At 41.7% G+C, this 21,022-nt stretch overlaps 1 protein-coding gene across 9 annotated transcripts in view; it reads right to left on the bottom strand.

The window, feature by feature from the left end:
* Positions 1–450: 450 nt before the first annotated feature.
* Positions 451–21,022, bottom strand: part of kidins220a (kinase D-interacting substrate 220a) — a 47,466-nt gene continuing 26,894 nt past the window's right edge. For 4 of the 9 annotated variants that reach the window (XM_086094070.1, XM_086094071.1, XM_086094073.1 and 1 more), the window contains exons 24-32: positions 16,462–16,640; positions 14,404–14,618; positions 13,226–13,342; positions 11,897–11,956; positions 8,284–8,400; positions 8,051–8,149; positions 5,714–5,932; positions 4,780–5,001; positions 451–3,560 (exon numbers count right to left, since the gene is read on the bottom strand). In XM_086094070.1, the coding sequence (XP_085950196.1) occupies positions 2,781–3,560; positions 4,780–5,001; positions 5,714–5,932; positions 8,051–8,149; positions 8,284–8,400; positions 11,897–11,956; positions 13,226–13,342; positions 14,404–14,618; positions 16,462–16,640 (2,008 nt within the window). In that variant the 3' untranslated portion in view covers positions 451–2,780. Of the gene's footprint in view, positions 3,561–4,779; positions 5,002–5,713; positions 5,933–8,050; positions 8,150–8,283; positions 8,401–10,515; positions 10,549–11,896; positions 11,957–13,225; positions 13,343–14,403; positions 14,619–16,461; positions 16,641–21,022 lie in introns of all 9 variants that reach the window. The other 5 variants (XM_086094079.1, XM_086094074.1, XM_086094075.1 and 2 more) reach the window with 5 other exon arrangements.

The following is a 21,022-nucleotide window of genomic DNA, read 5'->3' as shown; positions in this document are numbered from 1 at the left end:
AATGAGACAGTTGCAAACAAATTGTGTTAAAAGAACCATTTGAAGGCTTTGCGATGACAGTGAAGTGCTCATATTTGATATTTAGGGAAACTGGTGATGACTTTATGGGTACATAATAAACTTCCAACAATCTAATAGGAGCTGCACCATAAGTCAATATGACAAATGTGTCAATCAGAATAAGCAAACATTTTGATACTCCCAACATGCAAGTGTACCTTTGAGGTTGCTGCTGTATATTCCATTCATTTATATTCTATAGCACCAGTTTACGTTTACGGTGAATGAGCTGGAGCCTATTCCGGCTGACTTTGGGCAAAAAAAAGTCAGCCTGGACTGGTCAGCAGTCAATCGCAGGTCACATATAAAAACATTCACATTCACACCTGCGGAGAATTTAGAGTATGTATGTTTTTGGAATGCGCTAGGAAGCCCACACAAGTATGCAGATTGCAGAGTACATGCTAATCCCAAAAAGGAAGGCCAGAGCTTTAATAAAAAAATTTAAAAAAATCATTAGGCAGACGTAGAAAATTGTATATTATGTGATAAAACGCATGTATGCTGCTTAAAAAGTCGTCAAAAGTACCTTATTAGTGTCCTTAAAAGAACCCTGCCTGTACCCCCGTTTAGAAGGTGGGAGGGGGTCACTGAGAAGGTTGAAAGCCTGCATCTGTGCAGCCAGCGCGGGGTACCGTTTGTAGGGAAAGTGCGCCATCTATCGGACGACCAAAAAACAACGGCCAGTACTTCGTGAGCGGCAACAGTCTTCTAATTCTTCTGAGCAAGGTAAGCTTTGAAAGGTCAGATTCTCCTGCAATAAGAAGTGGAAAAAAACCATCATCCCAATGATTTGAACATCTAGAAAAAAAGTGTATTGATTTGAATAATGAAACAATTTTGACAATGTTTAGGAGACAAGAACATGTGGAGAGTCCTGGAGTGCATGCAATTCCCTTTGACAGAAGAACAGTCCACTACTAGCAAACATTTCACATTCCATCACCAAACAAATCATCTCTACGTAACGAGCACCACAATGTCACAATCACAACAACTGCATGAGATTTGGCTTTTTTTTTTCTTAGACACTTTAAGTTCAGGTGTCAAACTCCAGGCCATCACATGATATATTATGTGAGCCACGAACACTTCGTACAATTTTTCAAAAGTAGCCATAAGAATACAATGACCAACTACAGGGGTCAATTACCGCTAGGTATTACGATCATGTGCTAGCCACACACATTAATTAACATTAACATTAACAAACACATTGGAGTTCAGCTTCTGGCTAGCCATGGTTTTATTATATATATTTTTCAATCATTGTACAAATGTAACTTCCATGCTAATTTCCAGTAGAATTCAAACGGCTATGATGTAGCATGTATTGAAAAGGAGTTTGACACCTTTGTTTTAAAGTACAATATTATCATTAACAACAAGGCCTATTTTCTACAATCCCATCCCAAAAGACTAAACTATTACACACATCACATGACCAAGGCTCGAAATAAGCAATTTCACATCACAGTTTACGAGTCAAAATTCAAACGTTGGCGCTTCATTAAAGCACATTGAATAGGCAAAAGTAGAGAATGGCAGATTTGAACGTTTTTCCGCTGAGCTTAGTGCTCCTTACGCCACACAAGCTAGCTGGCAACAAGCTGTGACTGGCTAGTGCAGCTTAACACATTGCAGAGTCCTTTCTAAATGAGTTACCACCTCCAAGGTGGCGAGTCAGATCGACTTTGACAAGCATCGTTCTCACAAAGAAAAGGATGACGAACGACGGAGAAGCCATGCTAATTGCTAAGCTAAGCTAAGATTGACATGTAATTGTGAAAGCGACGTGCTCGGGTGATTGTGTACACTTTTCAAAAATGATTGGACTGACTGGAACCACGTTCGGCAAAGAGTATACAACATTGAAGAGCAAATAGCAGGCAATTTCTGTGTGTGGAGTGAAAATGACAAACTACGCTACACCGCTTGACAGGACAGGAAACAGGAAATGAATTACATGAAATGGCAAATGGTACTTCATTTATAATCATGCTTTTCCACCTTCCGAGGCCCGCAAAGCGCTTTACATTTTGACAAAGCATCAGGGGCAACTGGGGGTTCAGTATCTTGCTGAAGGTCACAATGGCTTGGGATCAAACCCGACAACCTCAGGGTTGCGAGACAACCACTCTGCCACTGAGCCACGCCACCTTACAGCCACTTACAGCAAACAAGCTGGGAGGAGCCGCCAATAAAGTTATTTTCTGTTTTCATAATACAAACCAGCTATTTTTTTGTTTTTTGTTTAGCTTTATTAAATGTTCACAAAATTACAAAATGAGTTTTTTTTTTCCAATAGCTTGCTGCAATTCATAAAATTAAAACTATTTATTATAGAAAACCGTAAACCAATTGTTAATTTGTTGTACTGTATTGTCATATTTTTATTGTTTGATAAAGAACCACCTTTTTACCGTTTCTTTTATCTCATAACTGTTTTGACCAATGTTTTTTATTGTGCTGTATTTTTCTTTTTCTTTCCTATGTTTTCTGCGGATCTGTATACAACTTTGACAAAAAAAGCGCTCTACAACTAATAATAATAATAATTATTACCAATATCATTATTATTACAACTCTTTGATCTTTTCCTCAAAATGAGAAAGTTGCTCCTCAAAATGAAGTCATCTGCTCCTCAAAGGGAAAAAAAAAAAGAGTTATTTCGAGCCTTGCAAGACAACACTGATCACTGAATTATGATAGAAACAATCTTAAAGGACGCTCTCCCTTTCGTCTCCCAGATTGACGGCACGCAGGTTCTGGTTGTGGTGGACGGTGGCGGTGGTGACGGTGGCGTTGCCTGGTGAGATGATGACAGCAGGCGAGACGTCGGAGGGGGAGGTGGCGAACGGTTGTTGTTGGCGGCTGCTGTTGTTGGCGTTGGAGTTGGCGTCGCTGGTGTTGTTGTTGAGCGTGGTGTTGCTCTCGCTGCGGTTGAGGTTGCTCATTCCCCCGGGAGGCCACCCTTCGTCCGGGCTGCTCGCCATCAGGCTGGCCTCGGAGGCCGCCTCGGAGCAAATGGACATGCGGGCCACCGCCGTGTCCTGCAGGCAGCTCAGGCTGCTGGGGAGGAGGCCTCGCTTCTTGACCACGCCCTCCAGTTCCAGCTCCATCACACCTGACCTCGCCGCTGCCCTCGCCAGGCCGGGTTCTCCCGCTGCCTCGTCTGGGGAGCTGTCACCGGACTCCTTCTGATCCAAAAGACTTTTGGTGAGGAAATGCGAGGACTTGGCCTTCGCTTCTTTTTGGAGGAGCGGCGTGGTGTTGTCGGCCTCCTCCGGGCTTGAGTCATCGTCGCTGGACAGCTTGCGGAAGCGCGACTCGGTGGCGTTGTTTCGGGAGCTCGCGCTGTGGTCCAGCTTCTCATCCTCCTCGCTGATGGGATCGAGGAGCTGGGCATCAGTCCCAGGGGGAGCGTCTGTGGCCTCGGGCGGCTTGGAGACTCTCTTGACGAAGGACTTACGGCCATCTTGGTCTGCTCCGTCCTTAGCCTGGCAAGTGGGAAAAGGATTCAGTAAGAACATGAAAATATGCAGAAGCATCGCGATTGGATGGGACGTCTCTGGAGAGAGAATTATTTTCAGCATTTGATGCCAAAGCATACAAAGTTAGAAATTAAGAAAGTAGCAATGGTCTTCTCTTTCTCACTTTCTCACAGAGATGTCGACGACTATTTAGCCAATCAGAAGCCTGAACAGAAATCTCTTTCGGTTGTACCTTCTAACCTAAATGTACATTATTTGCTGTACGTATATATTTATGCACAATCCTCAAAGTGATAATTATGCTCTCTCTCGTGGTACGTGAAATAATAACCGTCAAAGTAAAATTCAGTTGCATTTGACTAGCCGTTTTGATTTTTTTAAGGTCCGATTTTCAATCTAACTTTCAAGTACATACAATACGTTTTAACTCCTTCACTCCCAAAAATATATTCATACGTTTTTTGTTTTAATGGGAGAACATACGGAAGGATTTAATGCAGTTTATGACCTGAAGAGGTGGCTTAAAGCAATGGTAGTTATTACAAAAAACGGCCAGCAGGTGGCAGCAGAGTATAAGAGCTCAACCAGGGTCATGTTACAACACGCTCTTTTTCCCAGTGTTTTTCAACAGGTTTGTGAATATTGATGAAACTTAGCTATATTCTAATGCTAATTGCTGTAAAACGAAAACAGATACAAACATACTTGTTTGTCCTGATGAAAGAAGAGATTCTAATCTTTCTTTTGGTAGGTTCCATGTTTTTAATAGCAATAGAACACAATATTCTGTGGGCTTTGCAAAATCAGTAAAAATTCACTAAAACAGCCAGGAGCGAAGGGGGTTGCTTCAGTGAAAATGGCGGGGAGTGAATGAGTTAATCATCTCAGCAGTTTCTATTTTCCTGTATTCAAGCACATGGCAATGTTCAAACTGTGCATAACGTTATGGTTGTTTACAATAATATTAAATAAATAAACTTTTTAGGAATAAAACCCGTGTCTTGTTTTTGATCACACGCAGACCAGGCCTATACTTAATTAGTTTTTAAAAATAAATAAATTAAATTAAAATAAAAAAAATCGACCAATCTTGCTTTGTACAGATTCCAATTAAGACCCACTTTTTGGCACCGCCAAAAATTTACAAGGTAGGAAGTAATAACTCTTCTTCCTTTAACTCTTTTCGGAGCTAAGAGCTTCAGTGCGCTTGCGACTGCCGACCCACCCCTTTGTCGTCCGAGCTGGCAGCCTGAAGGAAGGCGGACGGTTGGGGCTGCACAGGCCTCTCCTTCGTGCCGCCCGACACGTCCAGCTGGGCCATCTGAGCAATGTACTCCTGGTAGGCGTCCTGGTACTCGGCCTGCTGCCTGTCGGTCAACTTGCAGATGTTGTTGGACGATTCTTGCGAGTTGAGGCTGGACATGCTCGTGGTGCGGAGATTAGCCACCTGGCGACCACGCAAAAAGAAAAAAGGCCAAAATATTAGCAACAAGAGCTGTATGGGGAAAAATGTGAGATTAGTGGTAAATTCAAGCAGTATGCTTATTATTGTGGTTGTAATTTACATTAAGATCTTTGTAATGTTAGCATCTGTTCTGAGTTATATAGAGCACAACAATGACAACATAGGTTTCAGGAAAATATTTTTCGGACATTTTGTAGCAGAAATGAGTATTATTGTGTGTCGTGTCACAAAGTAACAGCAGATACAAACACATGTAATGAATTAAACATTTTAAATATGAAAACGGGAACTACAATAAGTGTGATGACCAATAAAATTGACATTTCACTGTTGGATGATGTCTGGTTGAAATTTACAGAATTTGCTGATGCATCTGAGATTTTGCAAATCCAGGCTGAAGGTGAAAATAACAACCTTGGGGCCCCTTAGAGTGTTTTTTTTTTCTTGTCTTGCTGATACATTCAGAAACACCGCTGACTTCCTCAGCTGTGTTCTTTTCTCGCTCTCTGCTACATGAATAAGGTACATGCGGCCGGCATGAAGAGGACTTTGTGGCTTTGTGACCGTTTTCGAGAGTGCGACCTTAGGTGAACGTCCCATTTAAATATGCTGACACCGGATGATCTCTTTTACAAAATGCAAACGCTGCACCCGATCGTATCTTGTGGTGGTTTTGTACAGAGAGAGGACTGACCGGCCACTGCGAGGTGTTTCCGTGTTTCGGGGGCTCTTCTAGTCCTGTTCCGCTGAGCTCCTCAAAGCTCAAGTTGAGGCTGAAGCCCCCCCCTTCCCGCTGGGCCCCCGCCAAGCGCCTGCCAGGCTCTCCGCCGTACACGCTGTTGGCCTGCTCGCTCGCAGCTCGCGACTCGTCCTCAAGCAGCGCTTGGCTTTCCGCATGCCGTTGTTCCATCACCTTGGGAAGAACATTTTGTTAACTCGAGGCAGACTCGCAAGTGAGATCATCAGCAAACATGTTACAAGGCAACAGCGGAAAATAACGTGCAAGCAAGAAGGGGGACTTTGAGCTGGCTGTTTCTTATGAGGAGCCACTCGGCTGTCCACTCATCCCTGACAATGACCTCCCTTCATCCAGATATCAGTCGGCCATCTCCGACCAGATGGCTGAGCTGGCTGCGTCCTGGCAACACAACACTGGTTTACTGCGTGACGCTGTAAGGACGCAGCACTTTCCAGCTGCTCTGATGTGAGCTCAGCATCAGATGTCTGCTAAAAACACGACTGGTTTGTTATTAGCAGGCTGCTACACGTGCTTGTGATTCAAGGCTTCTCGTAATGCGGATTATCCAAGGCCCATTCCGGTACCTTATCTGAGCACTGTATTATATCACACCAAAATGCATCTATCTTTTGGGGAGAAATATGAGACGGCACAACATCACTAACTGTGATTGGCTGGCGATCAGTCCAAGGTTATATGCTACCTCTAAGGTCAGCTCCAGATCACCCATGACGACAATGAGGACAAGAGGTAAAGAAAACTGATGAATAAAAAACAACAATAATAATATCATTGCAGTTTTTTCCCCCCTCAATATTATGACTGCGATTTAAAAAAGTGTTTGTTTCCCCCCCCCCAAGATAGTCTTCCCATGTATTTTTTTTATAGGGCAGTCAAAATTAAAGCCTTAACTCTGAAGGTTAATTTAAATTTTTTATTTTTTTATTTCAGTTAACTCAGTTAGATGAAGAAATGTGCGCACTTTGCAGAGCCTAATTCAAACAGCATATTAGTTGTAGGCCTTATAATGTGAGAGCAAAAATTCCCTGCTCAAGTGAGCTCCACGGGGGCTTGCAAACAATTGCTACTGGAGTGTGGTGCTCGTGAGCAGAACTAAACCTGTAAGCGAGAAATGTTGACAATTGTTTGTTTGAACCCATTTTGATTGTTTTGTTTGACAGTATTCTGTTCTATTAGAACAGTCTTGAATTATAAAATATACTTTCTATTTGATGATTTTACATTAATTCCAAGATTTTACTCAAGGTAAATATCTGTTACAAGCTTTGAAGAAAAAAGTAGAAGCGGAAGTAGAAAAAGTGATTAATCGCAATTAATTACGGAAAATTATGCGATGAATTAGTTAAAAAATTGGAATTGTTTGACAGCAATAACTTTTTCAACAAATACACAATAAATGAATCTCAAATACAAAAAAAATATCAAACTTATTATTACACGTGATTGTTTCTGTGCTATAGGTTAGGCTTCCACTGACATGAAGGCAAATTAACCATTATTAATATGAAAGACCGCTTGTTTATCTGTTTCAGTTCGAGTTGGGAGGATCGAAGGGATATTTGAGCTACATTGTGTGCGCGTCTCGCTCGTTCGCTCTACGCCTGGGGTCAACAGCCGCTTCGCGTGCAATGATAATAATTTGCATGGTTTAAAGTAAGAAAAATGTCTGTGACTGAAATTGGGGGCTTAGGTCAGCTAAAAATAGCTCACCAGTGACATGCGTCTATTTTTTTGTTACTCTTCTACGGGAAAAAGAAATCTCCACTTGCAAGTAAGCTGCATTAAATCTTGCTATTCTTTTTATATCACACTTGCATTGGTGTAAGTTTTATGACCTTTTTTTTTTTTTAACTAGTTTGGTCAAGGGCGACGTTGTAGCATATTGTTTGACCAAATCATAGCGTTTGCCGAGACAATGAGGTGATGATTCATCCCCAAATAAAGTTAGCAAATGTGTTACTTGAGAAGTGTGTATGAAACTGGTAGCCCTTCACATTAATCAGTACCCAAGAAGTTTCAAAAAGTTTGGTGAGCCCTGATCTAATGAGATCTAACACTACGTTAACAATTTGAAATTCTGTCTAATTCAATGAGAGTATATTAGATTTGTAATGTTGGTTTGGAGCAGTGTGAAAATGCATTGCGTCATTCTGAGAGCAGTTCAAAAACAATAATTAACATATTGAATTCATCTGCAATCATGTCCATGGACACTGGGCATGATTTTTTTGTGGTTCTTGCGCCTAGCGGGAGTGAGAAATGCCGCCTCACCGTTCCCCTGAAGAGCTGCCAGTCACCAAAGTTCATCTCCATCTCTTTCTTCAGCTCATCCAGGTTGCACTGTGCCAGCACACGTCCGTTTATATTCGCCTGCCATGTTTGAGGAAAACTGACTGAATGATGGGATTCATTTTAAACAGTTTTAAAAAAAACGAGAAACGTTCAATACACCACATAACAAAAACTCCACATGTCGACTTGGGAATGTTATTAGACAGGCGCACCTTCTTGATGGTGGACGTGTACTGACGCAGCATGCTGGCGTCGATTCCATCGATCTGTTTGAGGAACTCGCACACTGCATCTGTGCTCATTGAGCTGAGCAGGACAGCAGGGGAGGCCTACAAAAACATGCAGTCATAATGAGAAGAACGCATTCACGCCGTCTGCACGGACCCGGCCCGACGTGTTAGTGCACTCTGTTAGTGCATGAGGCAACAAAAAAAAACAAAAAAAAACGGATCGCTGCGGAGGGGAGAAACACACTGGCCTGCGGTCAGAATTCCACACAGTAACTCCCCATTGTCAGTCACACAAATTGAGAGTAAGAGCAAACAAAGCTGCCAACCAATCCAAACAGTTACACCACTTTGTTCTTTTTTAGTGTGTATATGCCGTAGCAAGCACATAAATTGTACGCTACGTACTTAAGGGATGGAGACTGGGAGTCTGAGTGGTGGCGGTCGAGCTTTGGCGTCACTAATACCAGAGGCCTGTTGATGAGTCAAGAAGACCACCTCCCATCTACTTCGAAACCACAACTCTACTCTTTTCACTCACTGCGTTGACGCACGACTACTCTCTTTTTCCTTCACTCTGCAACCTGTGTTTATCGCTCTCCTGCCTAATGGCCACCCAGGCTTTGTTTCGAAATCCTGGACAGAGGAGTGTGCCACTTAATCAAATTGTGAGTGGTGTTAAGACAGCGGGGAAACAACCAATATAATATAGTACGGCGGCGGGTAGGAGGGCAACTACGGCTACTCGTGCGAAACTGTTAGTGCAACTAAAAAAGACGCTACAGTGTGCGTTTTAGGTGAGGTGCGCATTATCTGATTGTACACCATGCATGATATTGATAAGAGAGTGTATGTGTTAGTTGAATGTCTGCTTGGATGCAGATTAGGGTTGCAGCGGTATACTGGTTTCACAGCCTGTATGAACACTGATGGATATCACGCATTTATGTGCATGAAGCAACTTTGTAAAAAAAAAACAAAAAAAACTGGTGAGTTCAACCAGATAAAAAAAAACAACAACTGTTTAAATACACTTCATTGTAGAGTTTGTAAGTAGCGCCAACATTCCAAGAATTTGGGGGTAGTAAATAAGAGTTTATGGAAATAGTTGTGTTTACAGGAATTGACATTCAACATTCAAGAAATGTAAAAACTGTTGTCTATTTATTGTTGAACAAAATGTGAAATCAATCAATCAATAAAACAACCAATTATTGATTGGTGACAAAAGTAAAGACCCATTTTAAAATATAAATTCCAATAACAAAATTAACACTAAAATAGACTAATGAATTTTATAAATATCGAAATATTTAAATAATAATTAGATACTAAATATATACTGATGTGTTTTTTTCCCCCAGGGCGGCTATCGATACAGATTATTAGTAGTCAAGGAGACCAATAACCAACATGTGGAACCAATATAAATTTTCAGTAAAAAAGGGAAAATATTTGTTTCAAATTTAAAAAATAAAAACAAAAACTAACTCCATCTCTTTCTTGAAATGTCTTTAACCATATTTTAATTGAACAACTTTTCACATATGAAAAATGTTTACTTTTTTTTTTTTAATCTACAGTACTTGTTTTATCTTGGGCTATAGACATCTTTGTTTAAAAATTCTAAAGAAGTTCAGTTTTTAAAAGTTGAAGGAAAACAAACAACATATAAATAAATATAAATGGCGCCTTATACATTTTTTTTGCAGTAAATGAAGTTTTTCCAAAATTTCAAAATAACTGAAATATTAAAGTTACAGTATCTTAGTTTTAATTTCAAACAAAAACAAAAAGTACAGAGAATTCCCAGGGTCAGCAGAACCTCTTATGAAGTCAACTAAAAATTGAAATAAATAATTGCCTGAAGTTAGCACAGTTTGAACTAACCTCTTATCGGTCTTCAGATCATCAAAATGCCGTATATCAGACTGGCTGATAATCAGTCTCTCTCTATTACATCTCACTTTATTCATATTATTAAAATATAATTAGAATATATAATGTATTATTAACTACTGTATATTGTCATGACAAAAAAAATGTTTGTACAATTTAAAAAAAATTACCTCTGAACATTTCCAATTGTGCACCATTAATAATCTTTAAATCCCATTGAAAATGTGTTGACCTTTTTGCTTGTAATCAGACTGTCCAACTGTCATACTGTTGCAACCCCACTGCAGAGACTGATAAACAATGAAACCATCAATGTACCTGCTTTGATTTGTAAGGCAGTGACCTTAAAAGCTTGATAAGGAGACAAAAAATAGCAGACGGGCACATGGTCAGACAAAAAATACACACATGTACAATGACATAAGGCCAGCGGTGCACCTGTGGAAAGAGGTGAGAGAAGGCAAAGGCAGAAACGAAAAGGGAAAAAAGGCAGAAAAGCACAACATGGAGGAACAGGAGGGACTTTGGTAACCAGGCAGGCGGTTTCCATCCATGCCAGACTGGAAGGGGCGAGGCTAATGGAGGTAGAATTAGTACACAAGGAGATTTTGTTTTCACAGGTTCTGGGGTCATAATCTTCGCAGACAGAACACCTTACGCTCGAGACAGATTAGAAACCAAGTTGAAGAGTAGCAGAGGTTTCAATTTAGGCACGGCCTTCAATTCGGAAGACGCAGAAAAAGGCAAATATCAGCGGGTGTGTCTACGTGTGTAAAGCATGTGTGTTTGTGTGAACCAGGGTGTGTGTGATAAGACTGTAATTACAGCTGGGCTGAGCTCAGGGCAGGGCAAGAAGGATGGGGAAGAGGAAACAGAGCTCTGCGGGAGCGGAAGCGTCTTGGTAAGGAGATAAGCTCGAACAGCGCTGGGCTCATTGTCACTATGTGTGTGTGTGTGTGTGTGTGTGTGTGTGTTGCCAGTTGCTCTGATGATAATCCACGTAGACAGAGGAATCCACATTCACACTTCTATAAGCTTGACAATTATACTGGGCTCGGCCCGCTTACATATCCAAAGAATTACACATAAATGAGGCCGTGCGCACACGCATATCAACATTCGCAGATTTGCGGGAAGGGATGAGATGGGCTGATGTGCATCGGAAAAGCCGGAATGAAGGATGAAACTGAGGGCATTTATGCAGCGTGGAGACAGGACAAAAGAGCACGAGGCAGATGGAGGTGGAACGGAAAAGATAGACGGAGAAAGAAGATTCTCAGTGTTCTATATTCAAATCTTTCACATAGTGTAGCTCCTTTAAATGCTTGCTGGCGGCAGTCTGATAAGTGGCTTTGTGGAGCAGGCGAGAAGTGTTATCATTCATTTGTTCCAACCGAAGCTGCTCTCTTTGAATGTGTGGACGCCGCCGCGTCTCATGCGTCGTCCCTATGACACGTTTAACAGAATGCATCCTCTGTGTTAAAGGTCCCAGTCACAAACCACTGGCGTATGGGAACGATGAGTCCAATAACTTGTACACACATGCACCCAAAGAGCATGTTTCACAGACTAACAAGGCATGCAATGTTCAGCATGCTTGAGGTTTTGCAAGTTCATCAGCGAGCAAATTATTAGTCATAACAAGCTACGTATTTGCAAACCCGTCAGAGCGGGTATGCTTTGTGGTTGATTTGGTTACCATGGCGGGGTCAGAGGGACAGGAGTGGAGGCCTTCTCTTGCATCCTCGGCTATAACTTCCTGATATGGGCACAGAATACAAACAAGGGTTGTGCAGTGGTCGAGTCTAATGGACTTGATGGCCATTTCTTCTAGTGTTAATTTAAAACGAAAAACGAAACAAAAATAATTCCGTCAATGCACATTTTCCGCCAAAACTAAACTAGGCTTGACTAAAACCCTCATTAAACAATAACTGGGACTAAATCGACTAATAAAGACGAGATGAAAATGTGCTTCACTTAATAAAAATTGGACCAAAATCTATGGACATTTTAATTCATAAAAAATAAATAAAAGACGAAAATTATGATTTCTCAAATCTTGTCTGCTAATCTGTCACTGTGACACTGTCATGTGACACACAGTGACATACCCCCTTTCAAATCTGCAGCTAGCGAGTGCATCATGCACAAACACAGACAGAAGGTGGATTCACAGTGAAAGGTAAAAAAAAAAAAAAAAAAAGTAAATTATAGTTAGAACATTACATTAATCCAACGGCAATCCGACCGCTAACTAATGCTGGCTAATTTAGCTAATTTAACCTAGCCATAGTAGCCACTTGTTGATATACTGTAATTGTGTGTCAAGTTGTTTTTCATCAAAAAGATGAGAACATTTGATATAAAATAATTTTAGATCAGAAATGTTCAACATACTCTGATGACCCAAAAAAATACAGGGTTAAAATGATTAAAACTAGAATAAAACGTCGACAGTTGTTGTTGACTAAATCTAGGCGAATAAAATTATGTTTTCTTGGACTAAAATAAAGACTAAAATGCTAGATTTATAGTTATAATAAAAACAGGATGAAGTTGACTATGATAAAAACTAACAAGCGTGATTGAAACTGGACTAAAACTAAGACCACATTTTAAAATGGCGGATAAAATTAACACTAATTTCTTCTCGAAATAACCTTTTAGGAGCTTCGCATTTATCGAGGGTGAAAACGTGAACGCTGAGGAGACGATAGAGAATTAAGGGGACAGGATGGAGGAATGAGCAGGTGAAAGACACAAAAACATTTTCCACAGCACGGTACCTACTCCGTTTGCCAAGGCTCTATTTGTTTTCACACATTTCCAATGGCAAACATGTTGCTGTCGCAAGCATGTCAGGTTACACGCAAACCACTGCTGATCACTCGCTGGTCAAGCAAATGACAACAATTAACTCTTGTGTGAAAGCAACTCATACATCTTCCTCTCACAAACCTAATGACAAAATATTACATCATTAACACGAGGACAACATAAGTCTGATTTTCATGTCTGTACTTACAAGTCCACCGGTGATGTCCTTGAGGTGTGCAGGATGCTTAATGGAAGGGTGCAAGGATGAGGGGACATGATGGGGATAATGCCTTGGCAGGTGATACACATGTTGGGGGAAATAAGGCTAAGGAGGCAGGAGGAGAGGAAGTAAAATGAAAATCATAGAATTGAGCTAATGGCACAAAAACACAAACCAAAATCAGAATGAATGCAAGAGAGCAGGGATGGGTAACTTAAATGGGTGGAATTGTTCATCACTGCTACTGGGCTTCCTAACCACAAAAATTAAATACGGACAAACTATGTGTATGCAAGCATGCAAAATCAATGCTCTTAATAGATTTCATTTTTCATAACACATTTCTCAATGCATGTATAAAAGATCCATTATTTAAAACAAAGAGTTTGACTGTGCAAAGGGCTCTTTTGCATAAAAATTACCATTCAAGGATGACACAAAACTGCTGAACCGCAAACAAACACTAAGGGCAAGAACTAATTTTGTGCATTTTTTCCCACAAAAATCAACTTGCTAAATATTATTTGGGTTCAATTTGTCCTGCATGTCAATCCAAATCTGCAAAAAAATTATTTGGCCTACACATGTGGGTTCAGAAAATGGATGGATGCATGGATGGATGTCGTATAAGACCCAGTGCAAGTGCAACCACGCCATGTCTGGCTGCCATCTAGTGGTGAATGATGATACTACAACCTAAAACTATACAGTGGACTGGAAGATATAATTGACACCCATTTAAATGCATTTTATTTTATTGGACTTTTTGTAAACCAAAATATTTGACAAAATCACTGATATTTAAATCTCTGATATTCATTTTCCACGAAAAATGGGGCTTTACTCCCTGCAAAAAACAAAAAGGCTTCTTTTTTTTTATATTGGGAAAAATATTGGGGGGGGGGGTCTAACAGATTGGAGTCATGGGTCACCACCAGTTGCCCATCCCTGCTACAGCGAGAGGATGCTAACGTGGTCATAATCATTATCCTATTTGGCTGTCAATAAAAAAAAGACGTGATGGATGAAAAATGAGGTATGAAGCTAAATCTTGGTGTGTGTTGACTGGTTGTGGGCACACATGAATCACTTTATTTTCATTACTTCTACATCATATTGCAAGGACGTAATGGAGCTGGTTGCCAGCGTCCTCCAGCTTGTCTTACCCGGTTGTAGAAGGGGTGCTGAGGACCGGTCATCCCACTGAAGTAGGCACTGTGCGGCTGAGGCGGCATAGAGCCGGCGAAGGAGCCTGCCGGGGAGCAGGCGGCTGTGTGCTGGCCGTATCCCGGCTGTGGACGGGGCACCGCCGCCTCCTGCAAAGGCATTGTGGGATACGTAACCCCTCCCACGTGCATCTGCTCCCTGGCTGCACGCACATCTAAAGAAAGGATAGAATCACGGGGGAAGAGAGGGAAGAGAGAGGGAATTGTTTGTGTGTGGCGCCCATGATCATATCTCTGGCGATGACTATAAAGGGCCTTCAGATGCTACCCACGCATCAATAATTTTGCTTTATTTCGTCATCTGTGGCAAGTAAATGAATAAAGGAAACCGATTTGAGGGAAAATGGAGTGTTTTACGCGGAAGGAGGACTTGCAAGCAAGTGAATGAAATGTCGTGGCAGATTGTTACAACTCCATTTGCTTACAAAGAAACAACCTTGTTGACATTCTTTTTTTTTTCCACAAGCCACGTGATGATTTTGGCAAAAGGCAAATAAATTCACAACAAAAACAAAAGACCATGGGAACTCATAGGCACAACAGAACTGTGCCGCAATTGTTCTCCCCAATCAATCTGAGTAGGCGCTGAGTAAGAGATTTGGGGGAACCTCCCAAAACGAACTTAAACAAGGCCAGCAACAGGAACAGAGTGGCTCTGTGTCGCTGGCAAGAAAGTAGAAGCCAGAAACAGAAGGCACCAGAATGTCTCCTGGTTATACAAGTGGTGGCTGAATGACACACTGAGTGAGACCCAAAGCAGCCTGTGAACACAATGGGGGCCTTATGATGTGAGTCAGGCCCATGGGCGGGTATCATTGACGGTGCTGCCCACTGGCTGGCCGCAGGACACTGGGTACCAAGTAGTGGCTGCACACAGATTGAGAGATGGCCTTCCTCATCATAAGGAAGCGTGCAGAGGTGAAAACCTGCACAAATAAACGTGTTTTACCTTGGCTATTTTTAGGAGTTCCCTTAGTTTGGTCCAAAGCGTGACTCAGCATTGCCTCATTAGGACAGACTGTGCATGTGTGTGTGTGTGTGTGTGTGTTTTCCTGTGGTCTCCTCACACACTATGATGCAGCAACTTCACACTAGGCGTCATTGACACTCTCAAATGGGCTGAACGGTCACTGACGCATGGCATGAAAAGTGCGGCGCCACTCAGGCACCTATCTTCAAACAATTGTAATAGTATTATATCGCTTGAAAGTTGGAGTTTCATGTCGCACAGCAAGAGACAGATAGTACTATTGTGCGGCTTCTTCACGCACCGACATTGCTCAAATGTTATGATAACAAGCGAACAATTATGTCCTGGCCTGACATAATCAAATTGGATGAAAAATGAAATCTCGTGTACAGTCAAAAGAGATTTTGATGATTCAAGTGCATTTCCATCAAATGGACCTCCAACAAGGGACCTGGCATTAGCGTTGGATAACCACTGCATGTTTGGAATTTATCGTTGTCATTATTGCAATGTTGACAAAAGTGAAGGAAAAAATGATTCACAAGTTGCCACTAATGTATAGTAATTTTATGGGTTCTTGTTTGGCCCAAAGTTAAGTGAAAATGGTTAAATATTTGTTGCCAAATCCTTCAACATGCCTTGCCAGATGCAATGAATAAAAGATGTTAGGTCTGCGTAATGTTTGGATTAACTCCCTAGATTAGTTTTTTTTACCATAAATTAGTACGAATAATGGAGGACAGATTTAAAAAAAAATATTTTCAGGATGTTTTTAATAATAATAAAAAAACGTATTAAAGTCAGGTTTCTATTAATTTTTTTGTCAATAAGCAGTTACAGTAACCTCCCCATTGCAGGACTACCAATTCATCCATTCCCTATAGCGCTAATGTAGGACTAATAAAGGCTTATCCTAAATTGCCCATATAGAAAGTAAAAAAAAAAACGTTTTAAATCGGCTAAGAAAGACACTTCGCCTTACTTGCCATAATGTATATACAGTACGCACTTACTGAATGTGTTCATACCTGCTATTATCTCTCTGAGTTTGGGGTCAAGGTTTACGGTGCAGGGCAGAAACATCTCCACATCTCTGGCAGTGAGGGCAGGTGTTCGTGAGGAGAGGAACACCTCAAAGCTGCGGATGTCGCCGTCGATCTCCAGCAGCGGTTCCACATCTTTGGTGGTGGGAATATTCTTTGACAGCCTTCAGTGGGGGAAAAAAACAGAACCAAAGCAGAAACCAATTATTAGTATATTTTTGTTTCAATATTTCCTATTTACTCGTGCGAGACATTAAAAAACGATATTATACAGACCAAAGTATTTGTAAACAATTAATGAATGTAATTCAAATTGTATTTTGAGTCAGGTTTTTCAAGTATGCCGCTATGGTAAAAATGTCTCTTTTAAGCTATTCCCACAAAGTTTACAACTTTTAGAAGAATTGGACAAAGCGTCTTGATAAGTTGAAGACTTAAAATACGTGGGGAATTAAGCGGTGCAGAGTGTCTCAATACCTAATATACAATATAAGGGACAGACCATAGTCTGGTGGGAAAATAAGAGGAAATAGCAAGCAGCAACGCTAAGATGGAAGCGATACTGTATGTAACGGTCATCATCCTCATCGTCATCACAGGGGCGAGATAACCAGATTTAGAGAAGACAAGATAGCATAGGGTGGGGGATGTTCAAGGGCAGATAGAGTGAGGGACGTTATCTTCTCTGAGCAGAGGAGGAAACCTGAGAAGATGACAATCAGAGCAATTTAGCAAGCAGCAGACGGAAGCGCGTCATGGTGCACCGCTACAGTTAACATGATGTTTGTTATCAAAAGCCCCCCCCGTCATAAACAGTTATGTTCTGGGATGGTTACATTACTGTGTCACAGTTCAGTTCTTGTTTATACCACAGGGCAAGTTTTCTGTGAAGAAGGTCATACGAAAGGAATTCATGTGACATTTGTTTTTTTGTTTTAAAGGAATGTTTACAAGTGATAACAACATCTGAAAAATACTGAGGAGAAGTCGTGGGAAATACAATTTTGCAGCGGATGCCTAAGCTACAATGGAAGTCAACACGAAGAAGTCAGTACTCGTTAATTTGATCAGTCAGACATAAAAATATAAACTTCAGAATGACTTGTGACAGCAGCCGTTCATCAACACAACGTGACACTCTTATCAGATCCATATGGAGACTCTGGTAGGGAACCGACATTTTCCTAATCTCTGCCTCCATCTCTTAGTTGGACTCGGTGCATACTGTACAATTCTATCCTTGCAAGCTTACACAAAGGGCATGACCAGACATCTAAAAAAAAAGCACATTAATTGATACAAGATTGTCAAAACACGGGTGTGCCAGGCTAACAGCTGGCAAAGTCATCTTGTAAATAAACATCATGTGCATGCATGCATGCATACCGACTGCTTCTCCTCAATGACAAAAACCATATACAGTCTTAGAAATTGACATGGTGCTCAGTACTGGTACAGTAATTTGCTGGACAAGCACAACAGTAGTGCTTTGGACTTCCATAATTGTTTGGCCATGACATACATGATAACGCAATCCTCTGTTTTGAACTGTTTTCCATATTTATATGGACGCGATAATGTTGTTGTTGTCCGTAAATTTCACCATGAGACCCCTTTTCATGTTCAACAGGTTCAGGTTAAAAGAATCACGTGAAACAGCAAAAGTGCTACAGTATCTTACAGGGATGCTTGACTCATTTAGCCATTTTCAGCAGTAAAAAGTTAATATTGTGTTTAAAATTAATTTGACAGCTATTTTTTTTCATATGCAATGAATACCTTTAAAAACACACTTGCTGTCGACTGAAAATGACTTCACAGGTGCTCAGGAAACAGGGAAGGACCAATCAGGGCTCACCTGTTTTCTGTGTTTGGTCATGTGAGCCATGATTGGTCGTTACCTGTTTTATGAGCACGCGTCTTCTGTTGACAGCAGGTGGAAAAACGTGTTTTTAAAGGTATTCATTATACATAAAAAAATACTAAAAGTTATCAAATGAATTCTCAACAAAATATCTTCGTAGTGCTGAAATTGAATAAATGAGTTAAGTATCCCACTAACTACCCTTCTGCTTGCTAGTTATGCTCTGTTGGGAAGGCTGCTTGAAAAACGGGGTTTTTCCCAGAGTCTCATCTGGTTTTGCCAGTAAACACAGGCTGTCCTATGTGTAACTTTATTCAATGATCGCTACCAATGCAGCGGCACTCTCGCAAAGTCAGGGGGAGGTCAGCATCTGGCGAGGGCTCAACACAACACATTGTTAGCGAGTAATCAAACTCACAGCTATGATAATCCAGTTAACGCACTGGTGGAAATGGCTCCATCAGCCTGGAGGAATTCCAAAGCGGTAAACGTCTCATAGTTGAGTGATGGTTGGACGGCGCACAAGTTAATTCATAGCCACTTCGGACTTTTCATTGTTTTTTACAATCCAGCCAGTTTATTGCAAACGGGCAGGTAGGGGTCCACCTTCCTGTTCAAGGACATTTTGACAGGACAGATGGCTGGTGATGGACTCATCTGCTGTTGCGGGGCACAAACCTGTGACCTTGTGGTTGCAGGATGTCTCTAACCAAATGTGCAAGTCTGGCAAGATGCACCAGCGGAGGAGAATCTCCAAGTTAAGTAAGGAACATTATTTGAGTGAAACAGACAGTGAACCACTTGAATGTGTTGTCGTGGCAAACAATCCAAACTTTGTTGGCCCACTTAAGGACATGCCTTTTTAATTCTTCACACTAAAACACAGATGCAGAGAAAGAGATATAATAAGTGCTGTGAACACTTGAGGACACACAGCTGGGCTCTAGAGGACAAAGCCTTCTCAGTGTTGCTCCCATTAAAACTTTGTGCCAGACCCAAAAGGTCACCTAAGCAGCATGTTGGCACATAGATGAAACTTGCTCACCTGGTGTTTGCCGGGAAGACGGTACGATGTTAGCGACACATACAGGTGTTCCTATCAAAAGCTGCAGTCCCCTTTAGCCAGCTGGACTGCAAGGACGGGGAATTCAATGGCCGACATGAGCTCATGTATATTGTGTACTTGGTTCCGTTTTCCCATGAACTGTACTAACCCATGTACAGACTGAGAGAAGTCTGTTTTCCCACATTTCCAGCAGGCTTAGTGATGTTTATTAGCGGTACGCAGACGCAGACCAACAGGAGCCAGGGACTCTCTCTCTCTCTCTTCGTAGGGCGGCCACAGAAAATCAAGCTGTTTATTAGTGGGATATTATCAACGAGGGTTCATATTTTCACTGGGATGGGCCGTCTTCTTGAAAACAGAGATGTACAAAATGACATTTCTTCCAAAGATAAGAACGAAGCTGGTGAGGAATGTGAAAAAAAAAGAGGCATTCATCACTACGTTTAAACAGATGGAAAGCAAAGAGTAGAAAATGGGGAAGTCAGAGGTTCTTTTTTGACAGTCCCAGCTGACTGGCCAGTATAAAACACTCATGCCAGTTTATTGCTACAGAGCAGAGCGGGCCTATCAGTGGACGTTTGATCAGGAAAATGATAGAGCCAAAAGAAGGGGAAGTGCTGGAATGGTGTGACAGGGTGACCAATTCACAGTAAAATGACAAAGGGGTTTAACCACATCAAATGGCATCCTTTGCAGATAACTAACGCTGAGTTGTTAGCCTTGGCATCAAGAAACTGACACAACGCACTTCAATGAGTCATCCTCGCAGCCAACAGACGAGGCAACAAAGGCGTTCTTATCAACAATCGATTTGCCAAACGACAAGATGGGTGCTCTAGTTGGGAGCGCCAAGGAAATGGAGTTTGATACTTTTAAGTTGACAAGTGAGATGGAGGCCACGAGGCATCCCAACAGTCATGGCTACACAAAAGGCCCCATTAACAGGACCCAGCTTATAACCACAGCAGTACAGGCGCTTAGGTCCGACTGCTCTCTGTGTGGCTCGGCCACTGGGAGCTTTCAGAGCTTACCCAAATGCTAATAGGTCCAAAAGCTGAGCGGAGTACAGCCTTTCTTCTCCTCTCAGCCTCCCACATGCTGGCGGGAATGAGCAGAATTCATCTCTCCATCCTCTCTTTGGAAGCCGGAAGCATGAATGTGCCACTTGACTTTGCTTTACAGCTGCCCTCTGTGCTTAGAGACAACATGCACACACAAAGAGGTGGTCCCGCAGCCAAACATTTCCATAAAGGGGCCCAAAGACTGAGAGGGATGCCTACAGAACAGACAAAGCCTTATGTGCATTGTGCTTGAGCAGCTCAAGAGCGCCAATGTCAGAGGCTGCACGACCAACGCAATAGTGCGTGGGTGAAGAAGTTAACCAGGCACGGGGTCGACGCATTCTTCTGCCGGGCAGAGTAACAGCCCCGGGAACCTTGTGGATGAAGCGAGGCCCTCTCGAGGAAAACAGAAGACCCATTTGTGCCATGTGTTGCGTAAAAGAATAATGTTACATATCACCAGTTACCACAAAGTCAGAAGGGGGGGAGCCTAAATATGTTTTCACTTAAAACGCCGCCGGGCTAGTTGTCTCCTACAAATCCAGCAAATTTTCT

The sequence above is a fragment of the Leptonotus elevatus genome, chromosome 14 (assembly GCF_054856555.1).
Source record: "Leptonotus elevatus isolate MCC_2025b chromosome 14, RoL_Lele_1.0, whole genome shotgun sequence".
Taxonomy (NCBI): Eukaryota; Metazoa; Chordata; class Actinopteri; order Syngnathiformes; family Syngnathidae; genus Leptonotus; species Leptonotus elevatus.
Note: the sequence above shows the minus strand (reverse complement) of the source record. Positions and strands in the feature narration are given on the sequence as shown.